Genomic DNA, 22530 nt, shown 5'->3' on the forward strand with positions numbered 1-22530 from the left:
ATTGAAAGAAAATAAGCTACTTTTGTACATTGTGCGTTGAAATTTGGTCCACTACACTTTTATCAATTTTACCATTATCATTGGCAGCTGGTAATATACGTTTTTCTTTTACATTTATTTATGCATATTACAAATAACATGTATATATTTTATTTATACAGTGCATTTTTTCTCAAAGTTTAACCCCCACACCTTGCCTCTGCACAAGCGCAGAGAATCATTGGAATTTCCTTGTTGTCAAAACACAGAATTGTTGCCTTGATTTTAGCTAACGTTAGCTAGCTAAATCACTTCAAAGTTACGTAGATAACCAGTTTATTGCAATAATAATTGTAATCTCTCCATTTGTCCAACTCTGTCAGCTTTTAAACCAAGGTACTTATTTTATTGCACCAAGCTAACGTTAGCTAGGTAACTTTGGATGCGATGTTTACGAAGATGCTTCCATAGATAGAACAATGAGCAAATATTTGATGCTTCAGCTAGTTAGGGCTAGCCAGCTCATCTTCTAGCTATTTTACGTTTCATTTTCTGCTATTGCAGGTTTTTGCGTTATCGAAATGGGGAAAGGTTGCAAAGTTGTGGTGTGTGGTTTGGCATCTGTAGGAAAAACAGCCATCCTTGAACAGCTGTTGTATGGCAATCACGCTGTTGGTAAGTTGATGACTGTAAACTTGAACTTGCCTGTGGTTGTGAGAGATGAACACTGTAAAATGTGCTTGTAGTGTTCAAAAGGAATTAGCATTGTATTGGAAAATGTAGCCTGTAATGTCCAGTTATTTGGAGCAAAACAGCTTTCTACTTTTCTTTCACTATGCAACTTTAGCAGATTAAATCTGTGACTAAATATATGCATGGCTTCATATGAAGATGAATTGAAGACCATGATCTGGGGTGAAGCAGGGAACTGATAAAGACCATCCAGCATGGTGTGGGCTTGTTGTGGCTTTAGAGCCAATGAAGAGCCAATTTATGCTTGATCAGAAAATGTGGTCAGAGGCGCCTTATGGATGGTGTGACCCAATGAGCTACACACTGCATTGCTGTGCCTGTCTCAAATTTTGTAACAATGCAGAGGGCTCCACATAACTCTGCATTGACATGATTGGTTGAAGGTAGGGGAGGGATGGAGGTCCTGTTTAAACACAAACTCACTTCCTTGACAACTTCCTTCACAACAGCTCTGCACTGCTCCGCGAAGCCAAGAAGTATGAATGCCCTGAATTCTGCAGAGGCCGTATCACTGTAAATGCTGCACGGCCAATGCAGACGTCGGATTGCTGTTCATTGACTACAGCTCAGGCTTCAACACCACAGTACCCTCCAAGGTCATCATTAAGCTCTGGGACCTGGGTCTGGGTCTTGGACTTCCTGACGGGCCACCTCCAGGTGGTGAAGGTAGGCAACAACACCTCCACTACGCTGATCTTCAACACAGGGGTGCCATAAGGGTGCATGCTCAGCCCCCTCCTATACTCCCTGTTCACCCATGACTGCGTGGCCACGCATGCCTCCAACTCAATCATCAAGTTTGCTAACAACACAACAGTGGTAGGCCTGATTACCAACAATGATGAGACAGCCTACAGGGAGGAGGTGAGGGCCCTGTCGGAGTGGGGCAAGGAAAATATCCTCTCCCTCAACGTCAACAAAACGAAGGTGCTGATTGTGGACTTCAGGAGATAGCAGAGGAAGCACCCCCCCCCCCCATCCACATCAAGAAGGTGAAAAGCTTCAAGTTCCTCGGCGTGCACATCACTGACAATCTGAAATGGTCCAACTATACAGATAGTGTGATGAAGAAGGCGCAACAGCGTCTCTTCAACCTCAGGAGGCTGAAGAAATTTCGCTTGGCCCCTAAGACCCTCACAAAATTTTACAGATGCACCATTGATAGCATTCTGTCTGGCTGTATCACCGCCTGGTACGGCAACTGCACCGCCTGCAACCGCAGGGCTCTCTAGAGGGTGGTGCGGTCTGCCCAACAGATCACCGGGGGCACACTGCCTGCCCTCCAGGACACCTACAGTACCCAATGTCACAGGAAGGCCAAAAAGATCAAGGACATCAACCACCTGAGCCACTGCCTGTTCACCCCACTATCATCCAGGAGGCGAGGTCAGTACAGGTGCATCAAAGCTGGAACCGAGAGACTGAAAAACAGCTTCTATCTCAAGGCCATCAGGCTGTTAAATAGCCATCACTATTCGGCCTCCACCCAGTACCCTGCCTTGAACTTAGTTACTGTCACTAGCCGGCTACCACCCGGTTACTCAACCCTGCACCTTAGAGGCTGCTGCCCTATAGACATGGAATCACTACTCACTTTAATAATGGAACACTGGCCTCCCGAGTAGCGCAGCGGTCTAAGGCATCACTAGAGACCCGGGTTTGATACCAGGCTGTGTCACAACCAGCCGTGACTGGGAGTCCCACAGGGCAGCGCACAATTGACCCAGCGTCGTACGGGTTAGGGGAGGATTTGCCCGGGGGGCTTTACTTGGCTCATCACGCTCTAGCGACTCCTTGTGGTGGGCCGGGCACCTGCAGGCTGACTTCGGTTGTCAGTTGAACAGCGTTTCCTCCGACACATTGGTTCGGGCTGACTTCTGGGTTAAGCGGGCGGGTGTTTGGCGGGTCATGTATCAGAGGATGCATTACTCGACCTTTACCTCTCCCGAGCCAGTTGGGGAGTTGCAGTGATGAGACAAGATTGTAATTGGATATGATGAAATTGGGGGGCAAAATACAACAACAAAAAAAATCTAAAAAATAATAATGATGGAACACTGGTCACTTTAATAATGTTTACATACTGTTTTACTCATTTCATATGTATATACTGTATTCTAGTCAATGCCATCGTATTCAACTATTGGTGTATATGTAGTATTCTATCCTATGTATTCTACAGATATACTAAATATTCTATCCACATACTGTCCATAATGTCTATACATTCCGTCATATATACATATATACCCACACAAACACTCCGACAATGCTCACCCTAATATTTATATATTTCTTAATTCCATTGTTTTTACTTTTAGATTTGTGTGTATTGTTGTGAATTATTAGATATTACTGCACTGTTGGAGCTAGGAACACAAGCATTTCACTACACCCGCAATAACAACTACTAAATATGTGTATGCGACCAATACAATTTTATTTGGATTGGCCATGCAGCGCCTTTTAAGAGTTGAATAACCCTGCTATAGAATATAAATACTGTATTTAACCGAGAGTTGAATGAGCACTGCCTACCTACACTACCTACTAGACTGTTGTGTTGAACACAACCATTGAATGATCCATTGTCTCCTGTCTGTTGCAGGTTCAGAGTCCACTGAGACCCAGGAGGATGTGTATGTGGCATCGGTGGAGACAGACCGCGGTGTGAAGGAACAGTTACGTCTCTATGACACCAGGGGTCTCCACGACGGCCTGGACCTTCCCAAGCACTACTACTCTGTGGCAGACGGCTTTGTGCTGGTCTACAGTGTGGACAGCCTGGAGTCCTTTAAGAAGGTGGACGTCCTCAAGAAGGAAATAGACAAGTCCAGAGACAAGAAAGAGGTACTGGGATTGTGAATGATTGAAACTCTCCCTAAGGGTTGATAAGTGTGTGTGGTTTTAACATTTTAGTCAAATGAGCCAGGTTTCGTTTATTGTTTTGGTCACAAACAGCTAATCAATCAATCAAATCTATTCATAAAGCCCTATTTACATCAGCAGTTGTCAGTGGTTTTATTCTAACCCGGCGTAGACCCCAAACGGCAAGCAGAAGCACATTGTCCAGAAAAGAAAAAAAAACACAAATCAGAACCTCATACTATTGTTGTTGAGTTTAGTTGGAGTGTCCCCTCTTCCGCCGTCTTCCTTCAGGTGATGGTGATCGTGCTAGGGAACAAGACAGACCTGCGTGAGCGTCGTCAGGTGGAGCAGGAGGCAGCGCAGCAGTGGGCGCGGGGGGAGAAGGTTAAGCTATGGGAGGTTAGCGTCACTGAGAGGAACTCTCTCATCGAACCCTTCACCATGCTCACCAGCCGCCTCACACAGCCTCAGAGCAAGTCTGCCTTCCCTCTTCCAGGACGCAAGAGCAAGGGCACGGCGTCCAACGACATATGAACTGAACTCAACCTCAAGAGCACCTAAGTTCCAAGTACTTCAGGGGGGAGATGTTACAGAGTAGGATTGATGAGTTAGCCAGCCAACTTCAATTAATATTCTGACTTCATATCAGCATGACTCTACATTCCATACATTCCAACAACCCATATTAAAATAGCATTTTTTAAATTGACTAGCAAATCAAGAGATGTATCTTAATGTTTATCAAAGTGAGCTGGCTAAATGAGTGAGCCTGCTTTGTGGTGTCATACACTCCTCTGGTTTCAGTGTGTTCCATCCTATGGGATGGCTATAGTAGCCGCTGTACAGCAAGGTCTAGGCCTATCTAATGCGCCTTTAGTGTGAGGCATATTACCTAGTGTATGGCCTACTACCATCTAGTGTACGGGCTATTACTAGATACTACCTAGTGTATAGCCCAGTAGCAATACAAAATGATGGTACGACCTTGATCAGGTATGTTGCTCATGTCTGATTATTAGATGTCTGTCTTTCATCAGTTGCACCCTAAATGGTTGTTTTTGTGTATTTGTTAAAAAATACAAAACCTGTGTAGTTTATTAGCTTTGTACATGTTTTATTTACCTAATTTATTTGTCACTTTATGAAACTTAATTCCTAGTGCGTAGGAATGGGATGAAATATGGCTTCTGTCATGCGTCCAAATAATATCCTCTCTCCTGAAGTGTACACTCGTTCACTACTACAAACGTAAAAGCATTGGATTGGTGGAGGCATGGGCCAGGAGTTTCCACCATATTTCTTAGTCATTTTCTTTCAATTCAGTGAATTGAAGTAAACACTGAGGATGGAGAGATAATTGGAACATTGCCTGTGTCCTTCATGTCTTGTGTGAGACCTAGCTAAATAAATGGAATATTTTATGCTGCTACTTAGTTGGTTTTGTTTGTTGCTGTCCATCTGACTCCTGACATATGCACATCTATTTCAGTTTGAATGCCATTGAACAATGACTGTATATCAGCCACACACCTAGACATTAGGTGCTGTATCGGCTAAATACCAATGTTTCAGCAATATGTTATAGCAGATGAAATGATAGATATGCAAGAGCACTTACACCAACGGTTACTTTATGTGAAATTCACGTTGACATGAGATTTGGAATTCTACTAGAAAACCATTGTGTCACACCTTTATACAAGCAGTCCAACAATTTCAAATTAATTTCATTTCGTAGTACAATTAGCAAAAAAATCATTTACAGAACGTTAAGGAAACATTGAAAAGCATTATTACCAAAATCTTCATTATAATATACGGGCCGAGAACTTAAAAAAAGATCATGAACAAAATATCAGGAGATAAGACAAATTCCAAGAAAAATCCTTCCCTAGTCTCCAAGCTCCCGTTTCCTCCAACCTGACAGTCCCCGAGTCATCCCAGAAAGACGACACCTCCCCCTCATGTTGCCCCGGGTTGTAGTCATTAGGGCATGCAGCAGAAAACGTTTTGCAACTGGAAACAGAAATGAACGTTTCTTATTGGACAATTCCAAGTAGTTCCTCCCCATTTCAGTCCCTAATGAATACGACCCAGTCCTGTGTGTCTATGTGGCATATCTCTTGGTCCACTGTTTGGCTATCCTGTCGTGCTCTGGTCTGTTGGTTGTGTACTGGGTGGCGATGCTTCCTACCAGAGGGTCAGCTGTGAGGGGTGGAGATTACACAGAGTTATAGGCATCAACTATAGCTTTGACCAGCCAGCACGCACACAAGGAATTCCACATATGACAATGTTTGAAATAAGACTACAATGCCCTTCAAATCAGCCACTGTAATTAATTAATTTCAATGGAACCCGCATTACAGTAGTATATGGTGTCTTAAGTCTTACCAGGGTTGCAGTCAGTGAGCAGGGAGCAGATGGACAGCAGCACCTTGGAGATGGTGAGGGCGGGGCTCCAGTTGTCCTTCAGGATGTCCAGACAGATCACACCCTGACTGTTGATGTTACAGTGGTAGATCCTGGTACGGAACGTCACCTAGGATACAACAAAGTTAATCTACAGTTGAAGTCAGAAGTTTACATACACTTAGTCATTAAAACTCGTTTTTCAACCACTCCACAAATTTCTTGTTAACTATAGTTTTGGCAAGTGAGTTAGGACATCTACTTTGTGCATGACACAAGTCAGTTTTCCAACAATTGTTTACAGACAGATTACTGTCTGTAAACAACTTATACAGACTTATAATTCACTGTATCACAATTCCAGTGGGTCAGAAGTTTATATACACTAACTTGACTGTGCCTTTAAAGAACTTCGAAAAGTCCAGAAAATGATGTCATGGCTTTAGAAGCTTCTGATAGGCTAATTGACATAATTTGAGTCAATTGGAGGTGTACCTGTGGATGTATTTCAAGGCCTACCTTCAAACTCAGTGCGTCTTTGCTTGACATCATGGGAAAATCAAAAGAAATCAGCCAAGACATTAGAAAAAAAATTGTGGACCTCCACAAGTCTGGTTCATCCTTGGGAGCAATTTCCAAACGCCTGAAGGTACCACGTTCATCTGTACAAACAATAGTATGCAAGTATAAACACCATGGGACCACGCAGCCGTCATACCGCTCAGGTAGGAGACGCGTTCTGGCTCCTAGAGATGAACGTACTTTGGTGCGAAAAGTGCAAATCAATCCCAGAACAACAGCAACAACAGCATTTTGTGAAGATGCTGGAGGAAACAGGTACAAAGGTATCTAAATCCAGAGTAAAACGAGTCCTATATCGACATAACCTGAAAGGCCACTCAGCAAGGAAGATGCCACTGCTCCAAAACCGCCAGAAAAAAGCCAGACTGCACATGAGGACAAATATCGTACTTTTTGGAGAAATGTCCTCTGGTCTGATGAAACAAAAATAGAACTGTTTGGACATAATGACCATCGTTATGTTTGGAGGAAAAAAGGGGAGACTTGCAAGCCGAAGAACACCATCTCAACTGTGAAGCACGAGGGTGGCAGCATCATGTTGTGGGGGTGCTTTGCTGCAGGAGGGTCTGGTGCACTTCACAAAATAGATGGCATCATGAGGTAGAAAAATTATGTGGATATATTGAAGCAACATCTCAAGACATCAGTCAGGAAGTTAAAGCTTGGTCGCAAATGGGTCTTCCAAATGGACAATGACCCCAAGCATACTTCCAAAGTTGTGGCAAACTGGCTTAAGGACAAGAAAGTCAAGGTATTGGAGTGGCCATCACAAAGCCCTGACCTCAATTCCATCGAAAATGTTTGGGCAGAACTGAAAAAGCGTGTGCGAGCAAGGAGGGCTACAAACTTGACTCAGTTACACCAGCTCTGTTAGGAGGAATGGGCCAAAATTCACCCAACTTATTGTGGGAAGCTTGTGGAAGGCTACCCAAAACGTTTGACCCAAGTTAAACAATTTAAAGGCAATGCTACCAAATACTAATTGAGTGTATGTAAACTTCTGAACAACTGGGAATGTGATGAAAGAAATAAAAGCTGAAATGAATCATTCTCTCTACTATTATTCTGACATTTCACATTCTTAAAATAAAGTGGTGATCCTAACTGACCTAAAACAGGGAATATTTACTAGGATTAAATGTCAGGAATTGTGAAAAACTGAGTTTAACTGTATTTGGCTAAGGTGCATGTAAACCTCAGACTTAAACTGTAGATCAATGCACCCTGTGGTTTATGTGCTTTTTCCAGTCCTTCAGGCGCTGAGCATCTCTTTGTGTCAGTAACATAGAAGAGCGAAAGTGGAGCGAAACATTAGGAAGACAAGAGACTAAACATCATTAGGGAGCCACCTCTGACCTCTGGGCTGCCTGCCTGAACAGTGGAGGGATCAGAGTGGGAGTGACATTGGAGAAGCACCCTTTGACTCAATCACACTCTCCCCCTCTATCTCCCTAGCTGACTCACTCTCTCTCAACCACTTCATGAGTGACTAACCATGCTGGCCTGCTTGTGGAAATTGTGCTCCATAACTGTGCTCCCAGGCTATCCCAAGGTGTGGAGGGGATCTGCTAGTCTAGTCTGTGGTGTTTGTGTACCCTGTTCTCAGACAGCAGCTATAGGGGTGTGTGTGTATGTCTGCCTGCCTGTCTGTATGCAGCCCTGTGCACAGCCAGGCAGTAAAAACATGGAAACAACAAAGTTTCTCTAGATCAATACACCCTGACTGTTATTGATGTTACAGTGGTAGATCCTGAAAGAAACACCAACATAATCTGCTCAACAATGCTTGGAGGATGGAAACTCAGTCTAATCATGGAAGCCAAATTTCTATTCAAGCCTTTTTGAGTCTGGTTTGGTTGGTTGGTTTGGTTAAATTGACCATTAACTGTTTGCAATTTGCAGAGAGAACTAGAGGCCCTGCATTTCAATAAAATCCAAGTGCAATCGCTCCCTCCAGCGGTCAACTTTGCAATAACAAGTTCCCTTCTCTAGTGAGAAAGTGGTAGCCTACAAAGCTGTGTAATCGAGGAATGTTCTATTCATTGTTTGAGTCAGCTGTTTTGACTGGAGTCTTTACCTTGGGTGGTTTGAAGGGGTAGTCTGGTGTGAAGGCGATATCTAGGAAGAAGACTCCTCCCTCGTACACAGAGCCTGGTGGTCCCAGGATGGTGGATCTCCACTCATAGATGTTGTCTCCTTTTGGACCCGCACTGCAAACACACAAACAGGCAACATAGGTACATTGCACTGTTTCATGGCATTGGAGAAATGAATGGTGAAAGACAAGATGATAGAATGTGATGAAGGAATGCAATAATATAGTGCTTTACACTTGGTTTCTCTGTAGAACATACAAACACACAGGCTATATGATTTATAGAGATTGAGGCTTTCTAAAATATCTGATCTCAAACTAATAACCAGCTCACAAAAGTAAAGGTTAACTAACACATTAAAATGCTAATACTTGTGTATCAGAAAACGGAAATGTAGGCATCATTGTAATAATAATTCCTTATATAATCCATTATCATTCACAGCATTATCGATGTAACTCATTACCAGCGCAACCTGCCACGAGTCAGGTCATCGCCTCGTAGTAAAACCAAAACAAAGCTAGAGTGCTATGCAGTTTATTTGCTCAGTGACATAAGACAAGTTGACAGGGGTTGAATGGAGCTTCTGATAGTCCACTGGATTAACGCCACCCACCAGTTTTGAGTAATGTAAACACAGAAATGGTCTACGACGAAAAACGCCTAGTCATTACTCAGCGACCAAAATGCATGCTTTGCATTGATGCTAACAGAAAAGCTCATTAGAAATCTGTGTGAAAACATAACACTTAACTTTAGGCCTATCACCCCCCCCCCCCCCCCCCCCAAATACTTTGATGCCAAAAACACAGGACAGTCTCTGTATAAAATACAGTACTTAATTCTATGCCTATGCCAAAAACACAGGATAGTGTCAGTCTAAAATACAGTTCCTAATTCTATGCCAAAAATCGGTATAGAGAAGTATTGTATCATTTCACATTAAAACATCCAGCCTGTGTGGTTTCTCTGCCTGACAACAGATGTGTGTGATACACAGCAGAGCCACAGAGGAGAGTCTGTTCTCCACCCCAACAGACAAATGTCACGTAGTGTTCCCGGCAGGGATGATATGGCATGCTGCAGTCAATGTAGTCGTTCAGTTCAATACGCCACACTAATAGTCACTGTTGTGTTGTCATTCAGTTCAATAACAGACAGGGGCTTCTTTTCTGACCTCAGAAAGGATACAGGCAGAGAGAAAGGAAAGGTGGGGCGAGATTTCCACATTTCAGCTGGGAGACTGTGTTTGTGATGAATAACCATCAAAATGTCTACACTCAATGCATCAGTGAGGTAACAAGTGGAATAACAGATTTTTCTGATTCTCCAAAACACTTTTGTTTACTTCTGTGATACTGTTGCTTGTTTGTTTATTTGGAATATTTTTGCAAACAGTGGATAATCTACCAAGTGTAAATATAAATTGTCATCCCTGTGAGAGTACAGGCCAGTTGTATCAGGGGCCAGCATAATGCATGCAACTCCTGGCTTCAGTCTGTATCTCAACTCTCACTTGACACCTTGGCTTGCCAGGAATATGTCTAAGTGCAGATACTGTCCTCTTTATGTGTCATCACATCATCTCTAACCCATTAGCAGCTGCTAGCACTACCTCTTTTTATAGCACTAACCAGAAACACAGTGTAATGTACACTGGGCTGTCATAACAAAATAGATAGCATAATGACGCCACTTCAACAGAGCGGCTGAACGACTGAAGAAACACTACCCATTCCTGATAATGGCAATCGCACAGAGATGCAGTATACATAGAATAATATATATTATTTTTCTGTGGGTAATCAGCCTGTGAGTGAACCTTATTTTCAGTAATGTAAAGATAATATTTACCTAGCATTCCAGGAGTAATGGGAATGCTTCGAGGCTGTTTTCTTCATTCAGAGCTTTTATAGGAATAGGTCATGCCCTCATTAAATAGGAGAATACAAATAATTCAGTTGACATTCATATCATTATAGACTATGGGGATATTGTGTATAGGATTATGAAAACAGCTGCCACGGTATTGAAGACAATGGACAGTTTATCATAGCGCACTACGTTTTATTACGGGCAATAGGCTGGCCCTCTTTGAAGTCTCGTAGATTGATGGATTGCACTCTAGTTTATAAAGCCCTCCTGCATAAACTTCCTCAGTATCTTACTTCATTGTTAACTTATAGAAGTACGAGATACCAGACCCGGTCTCAGGGATGGCCATCTCTGGAGATCCCTTCCAATTCCACTGAGTTGGGTCGATCTGCTTTTATTTTTTTGCACCTTACGTGTGGAATGATCTCCAATGCCCTTTAAAAATTGTAGGAATTGGTGCCTCTAGGGCAGGGGCATACAACCCGGGGTCTGCGGGCCCCCTAGGGGTCAATAGAGGTACTGCAGTGAAAATATATATACGGAAGAAAAATATAAAACGCAACATGTAATGTGTTGGTCCCATGTTTCATGAGCTGAAGTAAAATATCCCAGACATTTTCCATACGCATAAAAAGCTTATTTCTCTGTTTATATCCCTGTTAGTGAGCATTTCTCATTTAATCATCCATCCACCTGACAGGTGTGTCATATCAAGAAGCTGATTAAACAGCATGATCATCACACAGATGCACCTTGTGCTGGATACAAAAAAGACCACTCTTAAAATGTGCAGATTTGTCACACTACACAATGCCACAGATGTCTATATTGAGGGACCACACAATGGCATGCTTACTGCAGGAATGTCCAGTAGCGCTGTTGCCAGATAATTTAATGTTAATTTCTCTACCATAAGCCTCCTCCAACGTTGTTTTAGAGAATTTGGCAGTACGTTCAACCGGCCTCACAACCCCAGACCACGTGTATGGTATGTATGGCTTGCTGATGTCAACGTTGTGAACGAGTGCCCCATGGTGGCGGTGGGGTTATGGTATGGGTAGGCATAAGCAATGGGCAACGAACACAATTGCATTTTATTGATGGACATTTTAATGGCAATTGTCGTGCCATTCATCTGCCACCATCGCCTCATGTTTCAGCATGATAATGCATGGGCCCCATGTCGCAAGGGTCTGTACACAATTCCCAGGAGCTAAAAATGTCCCAGTTCTTCCATGGCCTGTATACTCACCAGACATGTCACCCATTGATTATGTTCGGAATGCTCTGGATCGACGTGTATGACACCGTGTTCCAGTTACCGCCAAAATCCAGCAACTTGGCACAGCCATTGAAGAGTTGGACAACATTCCACAATCAACAGCCTGATCAACTCTATGCGAAGGAGATGTGTCGCACTGCATGATGGTGGTCACACCAGATACTGACTGGTTTTCTAATCCATGCCCCTACTTTTTTTATCTTTTTCTTTTTTTAATCTGTGACCAACAGTTGCATATCTGTATTACTAGTCATGTGAAATTCATAGATTGGGGCCTAATGAATGAATTTCAATTATCGGAGTTCCTTATATGAACTGTAAAGAACTGTAAAGATTTAGATGCACTATTGTAAAGTGGTTGTTCCACTGGATGTCATAAGGTGAATGCACCAATTTGTAAGTCGCTCTGGATAAGAGCGTCTGCTAAATGACTTAAATGTAAATGTAATGTAACTCAGTAAAATCTTTGAAATTGTTTCATGTAGTGTTTATATTTTTGTTCAGTATAGTACTAAAGCAATAAAAAAACAACTAATGTGTATATTGTGTTTTAATGTGTTGTTGTGCTAAACAGGGCTCTTCTGGAAAACAGACCTTGGTCTCAGTATTGACTCCCTGTCAAAATAAAGGTTAACTAAATCAAATAAACTCATCACTAAAAATACAACAAGAGGCAACACTTTCCCAACGGACCATGAGCACAGCAAGCAAAACAGCCTCCATTATCCCAACACTGGGTCCCACTCCAATGATCACGACTACTGAATAAACACAACTCCTTTCAGAAATACCAGCGAAGAGGTACAGTAGGTAGCAGCAGTACTTTGGGTTTTTAGCGCTCGCTAACAACACAGCATGGGCTAGACACTTCCTCCCCAGTGGGGAGTCCTTTTTATAGATATGAAAAGCTTTACAGAGACTTAGACAGCAGCCATCACAGTCACACATACAACAACTCCAACACTCTGGAACAGTAACACTCCATTTTGTGTCAAGAGGAGAAAAAAAATCCATGGCTCGCAATCTCTCACTCTAAACATTAGCTCAGAGTACACTAGAGGGAGTAAACAAAGAATCACAAGCACCTCAGATGGCTTACAATAACTACTGGCACGCTTCCTGAAGTGAAAACACCTTTAGAAGCACACACACAGACACAACACTCATTAGCCAGCAGTCAATGCTGGGGCTACACAGTGAGGGGGTGAGTAAGAGGCAGTAAGAACACAATTGGAACCCACTGTTTTCCCTTCTCATCTGATCTAGGAAGGTAAGCAGGGTTGGGCCTGGTTAGTACTTGGATGGAAGACTGCCTGGGAATACCAGGTTCTGCAAGCTTAGGGCGGCAGGTAGCCTAGCGGTGTGAGCGTTGGGCCAGTAACCAAAAGGTCACTGGCTCAAATACCCGAGCCAACAAGGTGAAAAAGCTGTCTCTGTGCCCTTGAGCAAGGCGCTTAACCCTAGTTTGCGCCAGGGGTGCCGTACTACTATGGCTGACCCTGTAAAACAACATTTCATATTTATTTTATTTGACCACTATCCCAGTCACAGAGCAGTTACACACACACACACACACACACACACACACACACACACACACACACACAACAAGCTTTCAATGTTCAATTACTATCATGAGCCCTAACTCTGAGAATGTCAAGAATCCAACGAGACGCCACCGCAAGGCCAGACACCCAGGGGCTACATCCTGAAGGGAGGGACAGGGAGGGAGGGATAGTGTGTTTGTCAAAGAAAGGAAAACAAGTGCTAGGGAGCAGTAGCCAAAGAGCAGCTAAGGAAACGAATGAAGGTGAGAGAGAGCATGTGAGGGGGAGGGAGAGAGGGGGAAGGAAACGAGTGTGTGATGTTAGCACTATGACGACGACAAGACCATTTAAAAATAAAACAAGGCTGGAGTGTGTGTGTGGCATTCCCCGTGTCAAGTATAATTTGCTTTTGATGAATGTCATCTGAGGAACTTGCCATGTAGTAGCCAGAAAACATGACATGCTTGCTATGGCAGAAAACATCCAGTTCAGGAAAACCAACTGACAGATTAATGAAAACTACTGACAAAACCACTATATAATTGCCTCATGCAAAGAATGTATAGTGTATCTAAAGATAGGTCCAAGGCCACAAATGCCCTTTTCACACTCACTACCTGCACTGTAGGCATACTGGGCTGGCTTGGATGTTTTCACATTGTCACTCCGAGCCATAAGACTGTACTAGCATGATGAGCTAAAGCCTAGGCATTAGCTCAAGAAGCTAATGCACGTCTTCAGGTCTCAGGCAAGGCGACTCGTCACACAAGCATGGTTCACTGAATTACTTCCGTTCTATGACACAACCGTCAGGTCACTAAGGTGGCAGCAGACTGTCTGGTTGGAACATAGTTCACTGGGTCAGCCCCCCCAAAACCCCCTCTTTAGTTCACTGGGTTCCAAGCATCTGGGCTACACGTGGTGATGTGGTTATAAACCCCCATAATCCCCCTGGATTAACCAGAGCTCCTTCCACTTTCCAATACCACAGCAGCACCATAGTAGGCCCACTACACTAGACTAGAGCAGGCCACAAAACCCACCTATGGATGGAATGACTAGAGTCAGTCAAATAGGATTCCTTCCTTCATGGTCCTTTCCAGCTGCAGAGCACAAAGCTCCTGTCTCAAAACATGCCATTACTCTCTGACATGTTGAGTGAGCCAGCCTCTGCCAAATCCATAGCAGTCATATGCCAGGGTCATCAGCTAGCTAAATGTCTGTTTTGGAACTGGTTTGTGTGTGTGTCCAACTGGTGGTCTGGAGAGCTGCGCCAACATGTAATCAGCTCACTTCTCAAGGTCTAGACAGGATCATCATGACCCACAGTTCCCTAAGTGAGTGTAGACTGGCAAGTGTAGACTGACCGCAGCACAGCAGCTTGTCAACAGCTGAGCGTAAATTCTGACCTCATTGAAGATATACATACAGAGATTAACTCCCTCAGTGGCCTTCAAGGTTCAATAACACACGACAAGGAACTGCTTGTATATCTCCTGTCTCTCTAGAGAGTGTGTGTGTGTCTGTGTAGCACATCTCTTCTCTCCCACTTTACTGGCCTTCAAGGATGCATGTCAGAAGAACTGTGTGCATCATGCCTCGGAAAATACGGAGCGTAGGGGTTAGTAATGTTCTCTAATTGCGCCGGGATTGGCTCAATATTCTGTTACTCATGGGGACACTAAGTCACCGGCAAATCTAAGGCCAGAGCTCGAAGATTCAAGCCCCTTGGGTGCTGCCATAGAGTTACATTAGAAGTGCCCATCCAAGAAGGCTCAAGGTCATTGGCCACAGATAAAATGACATCAAATCACGTTATATCTACAGTAGCTTTGATTGGACTGATGTCAACATCATACTTTCAAAATCTTAGCTAGCAGTCATCATCATGAATCAAGTCAACAATCTACTGGCAAATCCTTTTTGATCCTTGTCATAATGAAGAGAAATTATAGATAAAACGTATCGGTGCTCCTCGGCCATAAACATTACACAACAAGTTGGAAATTGCAAATTCAACAATGAGTGGTTTGGAAGGAATCAGTGGCTAACTGCGAGCATTTCAAAGCAATCACTAGCCTGCTATTCAGTGGAGTGGGTGTATGGTCCCAATTCTGGGTTTAAGGGTCTCTTTTCCAAGCTTAAAATGATAAACATTCAACATTGGCCATGCTGTCAATTCAGCATGATTTCTAAAAAAACAACTGTTAACCCATAACTGGGAAATATGACTTCAGTGAGTTCAAGACAACTGGGAACTCAGGGAAAAAAAACTGGCTCCGACTGGCAAAATATGTTTTGTACGGTCATCCAACTCGGAAATGTAAGTCGGGAACTCAGACCTCTTTCTAGACCTGAAGATCACTGATGTCATCGTGATTCGACCTTGTTTTTTTCCGAGTTCCCAGTTGTCGTGAAAGCACCATAAATCCAGAGAATGCCAGACTTTGATGACAAAATTTGCCCACGAAGGACCGCCGTGCCACCTTCTTGTTCAAGTGGGCACAGCACATGGTGAGTCCAAAAATGTCTTGTATACTGCTGTATAAATTATGTAATATGCTGGGAAGATATGTATACTGTAGCTAAGAAAGTAATAATAAGTATGTTGTGTAGTAAGCTGTTAGTAGCCCATATGCATCACCCTAATAATTTGATCTCTGATCTATGATCTTTGATCCCTCTTAATTTCGCCTACTGTTCTGACTAGGTGGTGCACATGTAGCCTATAACCTGTTTTAGAGAAATGTAATCATCAAATATTGTAAGAGCTTTCAATGTCTGCTTATATGCCCCCTTTATTTATCCTACGGTTCTGACTTGGTGTACAGGGAGAACACTGTAAGAACGGCCCATGTTCTGAATTCTGTCACTGTACATTTCAAAAGTGCTGAAGAAATAGTTATATTGACTATGTCCGTCCTAGCTTGCTCATTAATGTCTTAATTGAAAATTACAGATTGCCTCTTATCCGCTTGTCATCCCCTCATGCCATAGTTTGTACATCTCAATTGTCAGTAGAAACCACATTTGTTTAAGCAAGTCAGCCATATCAACTATGTTTTTTTAAAAGGCAGTAAATGAGGCTGAATGAACTGTTTCGCTGTCAGACAAGACTCCACTGATAGCCAGGTGTAGCAGTGGTAAGGTGTTCGGACTGCTGTTGGGACCCTGCTGTTGGGACAGCTTTATGTAGGCCCTAACAGTTTGTGTGCACCGTTATAGCGCAATTAATCTATTGTTCAGAGTTGTGTTGTGTAGTGGCTTTACTAGCATGCATTCCCCCCCCAAAGATTGTTGTGTTGTTTGTTTTCCCCACAAAGATTTACATGCTAAAATCGCACACACACGAGCCTACCTGCAGTTCGGTGGCGGATCCAAAGTAATGTCAGCCAACTCCTTCTGAATTCTGAAATAATGCACAAAAATGAAAATGATCACTCACATAGTCTTGATTCTAACAGAAGATTAATAATAGGGAACAAGATACATTGTCATGGCAGACACTCAAAATATCCAGAATGCTAATTTTACCAAAGGATCAAGACAGACAGTAAATCAGGATGACAAATATAACTATAGATAGACTGCATTGTGCCAGATGTTTTATTTTATTTCCTCTAGTCTTACCACAATAAACACTGAAAATAAATATGCAATAAGTTAGTCATCTATTGAATCATAGGCTATTTACAGTTTGACAACCATGCACTAAGAAGGTTAAGAACATATTCAAAATGGTAAACAAAAAAAACATTATTCAGATGTTCATATTTATATATACAGATCCGAATCCAGAAAATGGTCCACTGTAAATTAAACACTATAGTGACACGCGCAAGTCAATGACAAGACGATACATTGTAACAAAAGTGGCCGCGAGTGAGCTACGGTATTATAAAATATCAACTCAGTGAAACGTTGCATTTTTTTGACAGCCACAGCAACAATCAGCCTTACCTTTTGGCGCTGGTGGAGAGGAGTTTGGAAGTCTTGCTCATGCTGGCTTTGCTTTCTTCTCGTTTCTTAGGCGCGTTTTTTTCTAACTGCTGATGAGTTGAGGAAGAAGAACTAATGCTGGCACGCGAATCCTCACCCGACATACCGATCTGTACAGACAAAAACAAAAAGCAACATTCAGGCCACAGAAAAACAACAAATACACCTAAGATCCACCCCCCCCCCCACAGTTCAGGAGCACTGCAAATATTCAATGTAGGCTATCAATAACCAGCGCCATCAATGCGACCTTTAGCCTATTGTTGTTAGGCTCCAACCAACGATGTGTTCATAGGTTTACAGACACAATTCAACATGAATGTATCCTGTTTATCGTCAAACCATTACTCCCAGTCTTTCTTAACGCTCTAACAGATTAGCCTACTGACCTAAAGCTAATGTTTGCACTGAAGCGTTATTTTAGCTGAGTTGTGCTACAACAAAGGAGCACACTCCGCTCTTATTGTGAAATGATTACATTTCATTACAGCAAAATAAGAACGACGAGGGGGTAGCCTAATTTCCTCAACTGATCAAATAGCCCAATGTAGCCTCAAATGTATTGGGCGATGTCGCATTCGTTTGGGGAACCTTCCTCATTCTTCATTCCCACTGAGCATTCGTTGACTTGATGAAACTTTCACTTTGAAATAAGATGCTCTTCAATCAAACACCCATAAGAGAATATGCCGAACATGTATGCCAAACTAGTTGAATCTTTAGACCGAAGCCAATGTGTTTTACAATTAGATTTTATATTGGCATCTTTATCCCTCGATAGGCAGCTAAAGCTGATCTCAGTCCAGTCTATAGGACGGACCGTTTTCCTCAATTTCAACCCCAAAGGCTATAACCTATCCACGGTGGAGGTCCAAATGTCGATCCCTCAGACACGCCAAACAATACAATATGGATACATATACATATATATTTTTTAAGCATTTAGTGTTAGATAAGCCCACCTTTCTTTGTGTCTGTGAGTGCCTCCGTCGCCTGGACGCGTGCCTTTTGCCTCTCGCGGAGCGGAAGTGTGGGTGCAGAGCCAGCAGCAGACGAAGCTAGAGTTATCCAGGGCAATGGATTCCGTCTCGGTTGGGCACACTCGATGACAATGTCAAATTGAGAGAGCTAGCTGAGCACTACTCTATAATTGGAAAGGGGGGGGGGGGGGCACCAAAGAGGTGTGAGATGATTCTGACCATTGTGGATACCATAAGCCTACATATAATGTTATCTTTGCATCATGTAAAAGTGAAGTCCACCTACACTCCCAATAATCAGCAGAGGGTGACACAGAAATATTAGATGTTCTTATCTCTTCTTTATGATGGTCATATTAGGCTACATGAAGTTTCCTGCATTTCAAAGCATTCCTGCAAAATTGGCTTGCATCCTCTTATTATTGCAGGTAGAAATGGACCATGTAGGCTAATGGATAACCTAGCGGAAGAGGCTAACTTGCAGGTACATGTAGGCTACTGCTTTATACAGTCCGAACTCACCTGGTGTATTTGCTTCACCACACGAGATGGCTTCTTCAATGTGACGATGGCAGTCCATACAATGTCCACTGAGCTGCATTTTGAATGTATACATGACCAATATTAGTCTTAAAATGGTTCATTTGAGTTCAGTAGGCTACAGGGCAAACAGTCAACCTCTCCAGCCAGAGGGTCTGATTGAGCCTAACTTTAACCCATTGACCAACACCATCAACCTGTGGGATTTACTGTCCTCAAAGGAGGAAGAACACACCATACTGGCAGCTAGCCCATCAGAAAAGAGGTTGAGATATAAGACTTTAAGTGGTATTGTCTTTGCCAACCAATCCCCCCTGCCCTGGTCTCTTAGGACAAGCTGGGGGTTGAGGAAGAGAACCAGTGAGGTTATGAGGCTCTGCATCAGAAACAATAATCATTCTTCTTCTCCCTGTGGGGTAAAGATGAGGAGGTGGGGGACGAAGAGTCCCAATGTCCCCCTTCCATTCCCTGCCTGTCAACAATAATTACATCCCTTTGCGGGTCTCTCTACACTTTGCCGCTTCTCTTTGACGAATAAGAATTAGGATCCAACCTACACCAAATAATTGACAGCAGCAAAACACAGAATGTTAAGGCCTGACTCCACTCCTTTCAACACTGGCTGTCAAAAGGCAAAGATTCTGCTAATTCATCCTGGATCAGTTCTCTTCTCACCACTAATGCTGCAACAGTCTCTCTAGCGAGAGATGAGAAATCCATGTGCAAGAGGGAGGATGTGGTGCTGGTTTATATTGGAATAGGCTTACAATGACTGAAAGGCCATTGTCGTAATTAGCAATAACAAGCAGCATTGCTGCCTAATTAATAATGGATGAACTCTTAACTAATAAATCATTTTCACAAAACAAGACTCCACAAAGCACAAAACCAAACATTTCATTTGGAATGCCAAGGCTGCACAGGTGCTGTTCCACAGGCAGACTGGATCCTTCCATGAAAACCTGCAACATATTAGGAGTGAAGGGATGCATCCAGATGTTCTATTCCGTTGCAGGGGGGGGGGGGGGGGGGGGGTCCTACATTTTGGGACTGGAATGTCAGGAACTCAGCTGGCGTAGTTATACTAGTCGGGACCCAGAATTGTAGAATTACAGAATGGAATCTCTGAACCCAGAGTTTCATTCTAAGGGCATTTGTATATGGGAACTGTGTTTGTGTGTTTCAGTGTTTGTGTGTGTGTGCGTGTGCGTGCAGCAGATCCTTCAATAGAGCTCTGTATTTGAGGCAGCCAGCCAGCTATCAAAGAGCTTTTAAACTTCTCATGAAAATACACGGGACAAGATGAGAGTTTTGAACTTGAACAAACAGTAGCTTTAACTTTTATCACTGATCATAAAAAGGAAATGCTCTTGACATTGGAGCTTTAAAATGTGACATGAGAAAATAACATAAATCATCTAAAACGGGTGTATAATATTAATATTTTAACGACCATTGGACAGCAGTAAATATTATAGATTATGCATTGAAATCCCCCACTGTTAACCCAGTGAAGAAGACAAACAGTGAGCACATTAGCAACAGATTAGCCGAGCCAGAGTTAACATTACAACCAGTGTTTAATTGAGTATTCAATAAGTATGTATTCTCACAAGGCAAATGTACAGCAAATAACTGCCAGCTGACTAGCACCACAGGAGGTGAGCAGCAAGACCAGCTACACACAGATCCAGACAGACTTACTGTCATGGCAATAACTTCTGGGGGCAGAAAAATAATAACAACAAATGATTAAATCCTAGAAAAAGGTCCACTCTGCATCTGTAAACACTAATTCTGCAGACAGGCTCTAACTGAAGATGACCTCTTAAACAAAAACGCTCAACATGGACTGTATCAATAGAATGTATCTAGAATGCTCTAGAATAGAATGCATTTTTCATCAATCACATAAAAAGGGCCTAGGAGGATAATGCAATAAACAATGTAGTAATAATAACAACAACAAGAATAACAGTATTAAAGCTTTTCGTGACCATATCAACATTCAGTGTATTGGGAGAAAAAAATCCAATATACTATTTGTATAAAAAAAAAAGAAGCAATCAAGTTCATGTTCTCAGAGGAGGGGGAGTGGGGGTGAACTAAAGGTGTGAGGAGCACAGGAGGCTGGTGAGGGGAGGACGGCTTATAATAATATCTGGAATGGTGTAAATGGAATGGCATTAACACACATGGAACCCATGGGTTTGATGCATTTCTATTTACTCGTTCCAGTCATTACTATGAGCCCGTCCTCCCCAATAAAAGTGCCACCAGCCGCCTGTGATGAGGAGGGGGGATCAGGTCAGGTGGGTGTGCTTCCACACATTTGGGCCTCAGAGAGAGGGGCAAGTAGCTTTGTCCCAAATCTGTTTGTGCTGTATAGCCAACTACTATGGTCTAACTAAGTCGCTCTGGATAATGGTGTCTACTAAATGACTAAAATGTAAATGTCATTGTCATGCCAAACATGCCATTATTAATTAATTGTTTGGCATGCAATGACCATAGGAGTTGGCTATACAGCACAAACAGATTTGGGACCAGTCTAGGAGCGGAGGGGCGAGGGATGGGTGTGCTCAACAGATTTTGGGTGGCGGAGGTGGGTCAGAGAAGGGTGGTGGAGCTCCTTGATGTCAGTCTATGTGGCGTATCTCTTGGTCCACTGTTTGGCTATCCTGTCGTGCTCTGGTCTGTTGGTCGTGTACTGGGTGGCGATGCTTCCTACCAGAGGGTCAGCTGTGAGGAGGGAGAACAACATGGATTAGAGTATTTTAACCACCATTAAATCACATTTCATCACATCCATTTGGGTGTTTGTCTACAGTCAGAGAAACTGTCACCCCAACTCCTTAGATAAATACACTATTTTCTACCATTAACTCTGATTTTAATAGCCTTTAACAACCCACATTTAAAAACCCATTAATTTGCCATGCCGTCAAGCCTTGTTTATCTGAAGTAGGATACTCCATAAATATATGACATTTAGAGATCTAAATCAAGTGTTCACAGCAGGTTTGTCTAGTAATACAGGACAGCAGGGTGAAGCACGATGACAGAGACATATTCCCTTTACAGCACATCATCACAGTACTCTGACCTGGGGTGTATTCAGGGAGGTTAAACACTCAGAATCATTCAAATGGCAGGTCCCCTGCCGAGCTCCTTGTGCAAGTTGAGTAAGCAGCAGTGGGGCCACAGCCCCAGCAGAGCCAAGCTCAGGTCGGGGGTGAAAACACACTAGAGCTGCAGAGCACCGTACAGGGTCTCCTTGTGACACCCCGTCTCAGGCAGCCAGGAAATATACAATTATTAAGCCTGCGAGGGTTAATTAACTGTCATTCTGCTCTCTCCTTCTTTAATGAACTATATCCCATAATATCCCATTGATCCTCTAGACCCCTACTACCGCATGAATAAAGACACATTCAGGGGAGAGAAGGGGAGGAGGGGGAGTTGGTCGCGGGGAGGCAGTGGGGAGGGCATTTAGACTCATGGTCCACAGCGACAGCTCCAAACCCACTATGCACTGTGGGAGGGAGCCTGGGGGGAGGGGCCTGGGGGAGAAATAATGACCAGACTGATTATGAGAAGGGTTGAGCGATTGCCCT

General features: G+C 43.1%; 3 protein-coding genes across 4 annotated transcripts in view; 1 reads left to right on the forward strand and 2 right to left on the reverse strand.

Annotated features, from left to right (window-relative positions):
- The first annotated feature begins 187 nt into the window (after positions 1–187).
- On the forward strand, positions 188–5026 carry LOC139558463 (NF-kappa-B inhibitor-interacting Ras-like protein 1). The gene is made up of 4 exons (XM_071373617.1): positions 188–375; positions 544–654; positions 3341–3582; positions 3892–5026. Exons 2-4 carry the CDS (start codon positions 561–563, stop codon positions 4132–4134), a joined length of 579 nt encoding a protein of 192 aa, XP_071229718.1. The 5' UTR covers positions 188–375; positions 544–560; the 3' UTR covers positions 4135–5026.
- Positions 5027–5214: 188 nt separating this feature from the next.
- LOC139558464 (ubiquitin-conjugating enzyme E2 E1-like) lies at positions 5215–18514 on the reverse strand. The gene is made up of 6 exons (XM_071373618.1): positions 18356–18514; positions 17355–17503; positions 16753–16803; positions 8672–8804; positions 5995–6142; positions 5215–5805 (listed from the first exon to the last, which is right to left on the reverse strand). Exons 2-6 carry the CDS (start codon positions 17495–17497, stop codon positions 5708–5710), a joined length of 573 nt encoding a protein of 190 aa, XP_071229719.1. The 5' UTR covers positions 17498–17503; positions 18356–18514; the 3' UTR covers positions 5215–5707.
- The window catches only part of LOC139558461 (ubiquitin-conjugating enzyme E2 E2-like), a 52836-nt gene continuing 42344 nt past the window's right edge, over positions 12039–22530 (reverse strand). Inside the window, exons 6-7 of one of the 2 annotated variants that reach the window (XR_011671585.1) lie at positions 20480–21655; positions 12039–12064 (exon numbers count right to left, since the gene is read on the reverse strand). Coding sequence is in view for 1 of the 2 variants with exons in the window: in XM_071373614.1 (XP_071229715.1) it covers positions 21558–21655 (98 nt within the window). In the remaining variant the exon portion in view is untranslated. Of the gene's footprint in view, positions 12065–20474; positions 21656–22530 lie in introns of those variants that run through there. The other variant, XM_071373614.1, reaches the window with a different exon arrangement.

This window comes from Salvelinus alpinus, chromosome 29 (assembly GCF_045679555.1).
Source record: "Salvelinus alpinus chromosome 29, SLU_Salpinus.1, whole genome shotgun sequence".
In the NCBI taxonomy this organism is placed as follows: Eukaryota; Metazoa; Chordata; class Actinopteri; order Salmoniformes; family Salmonidae; genus Salvelinus; species Salvelinus alpinus.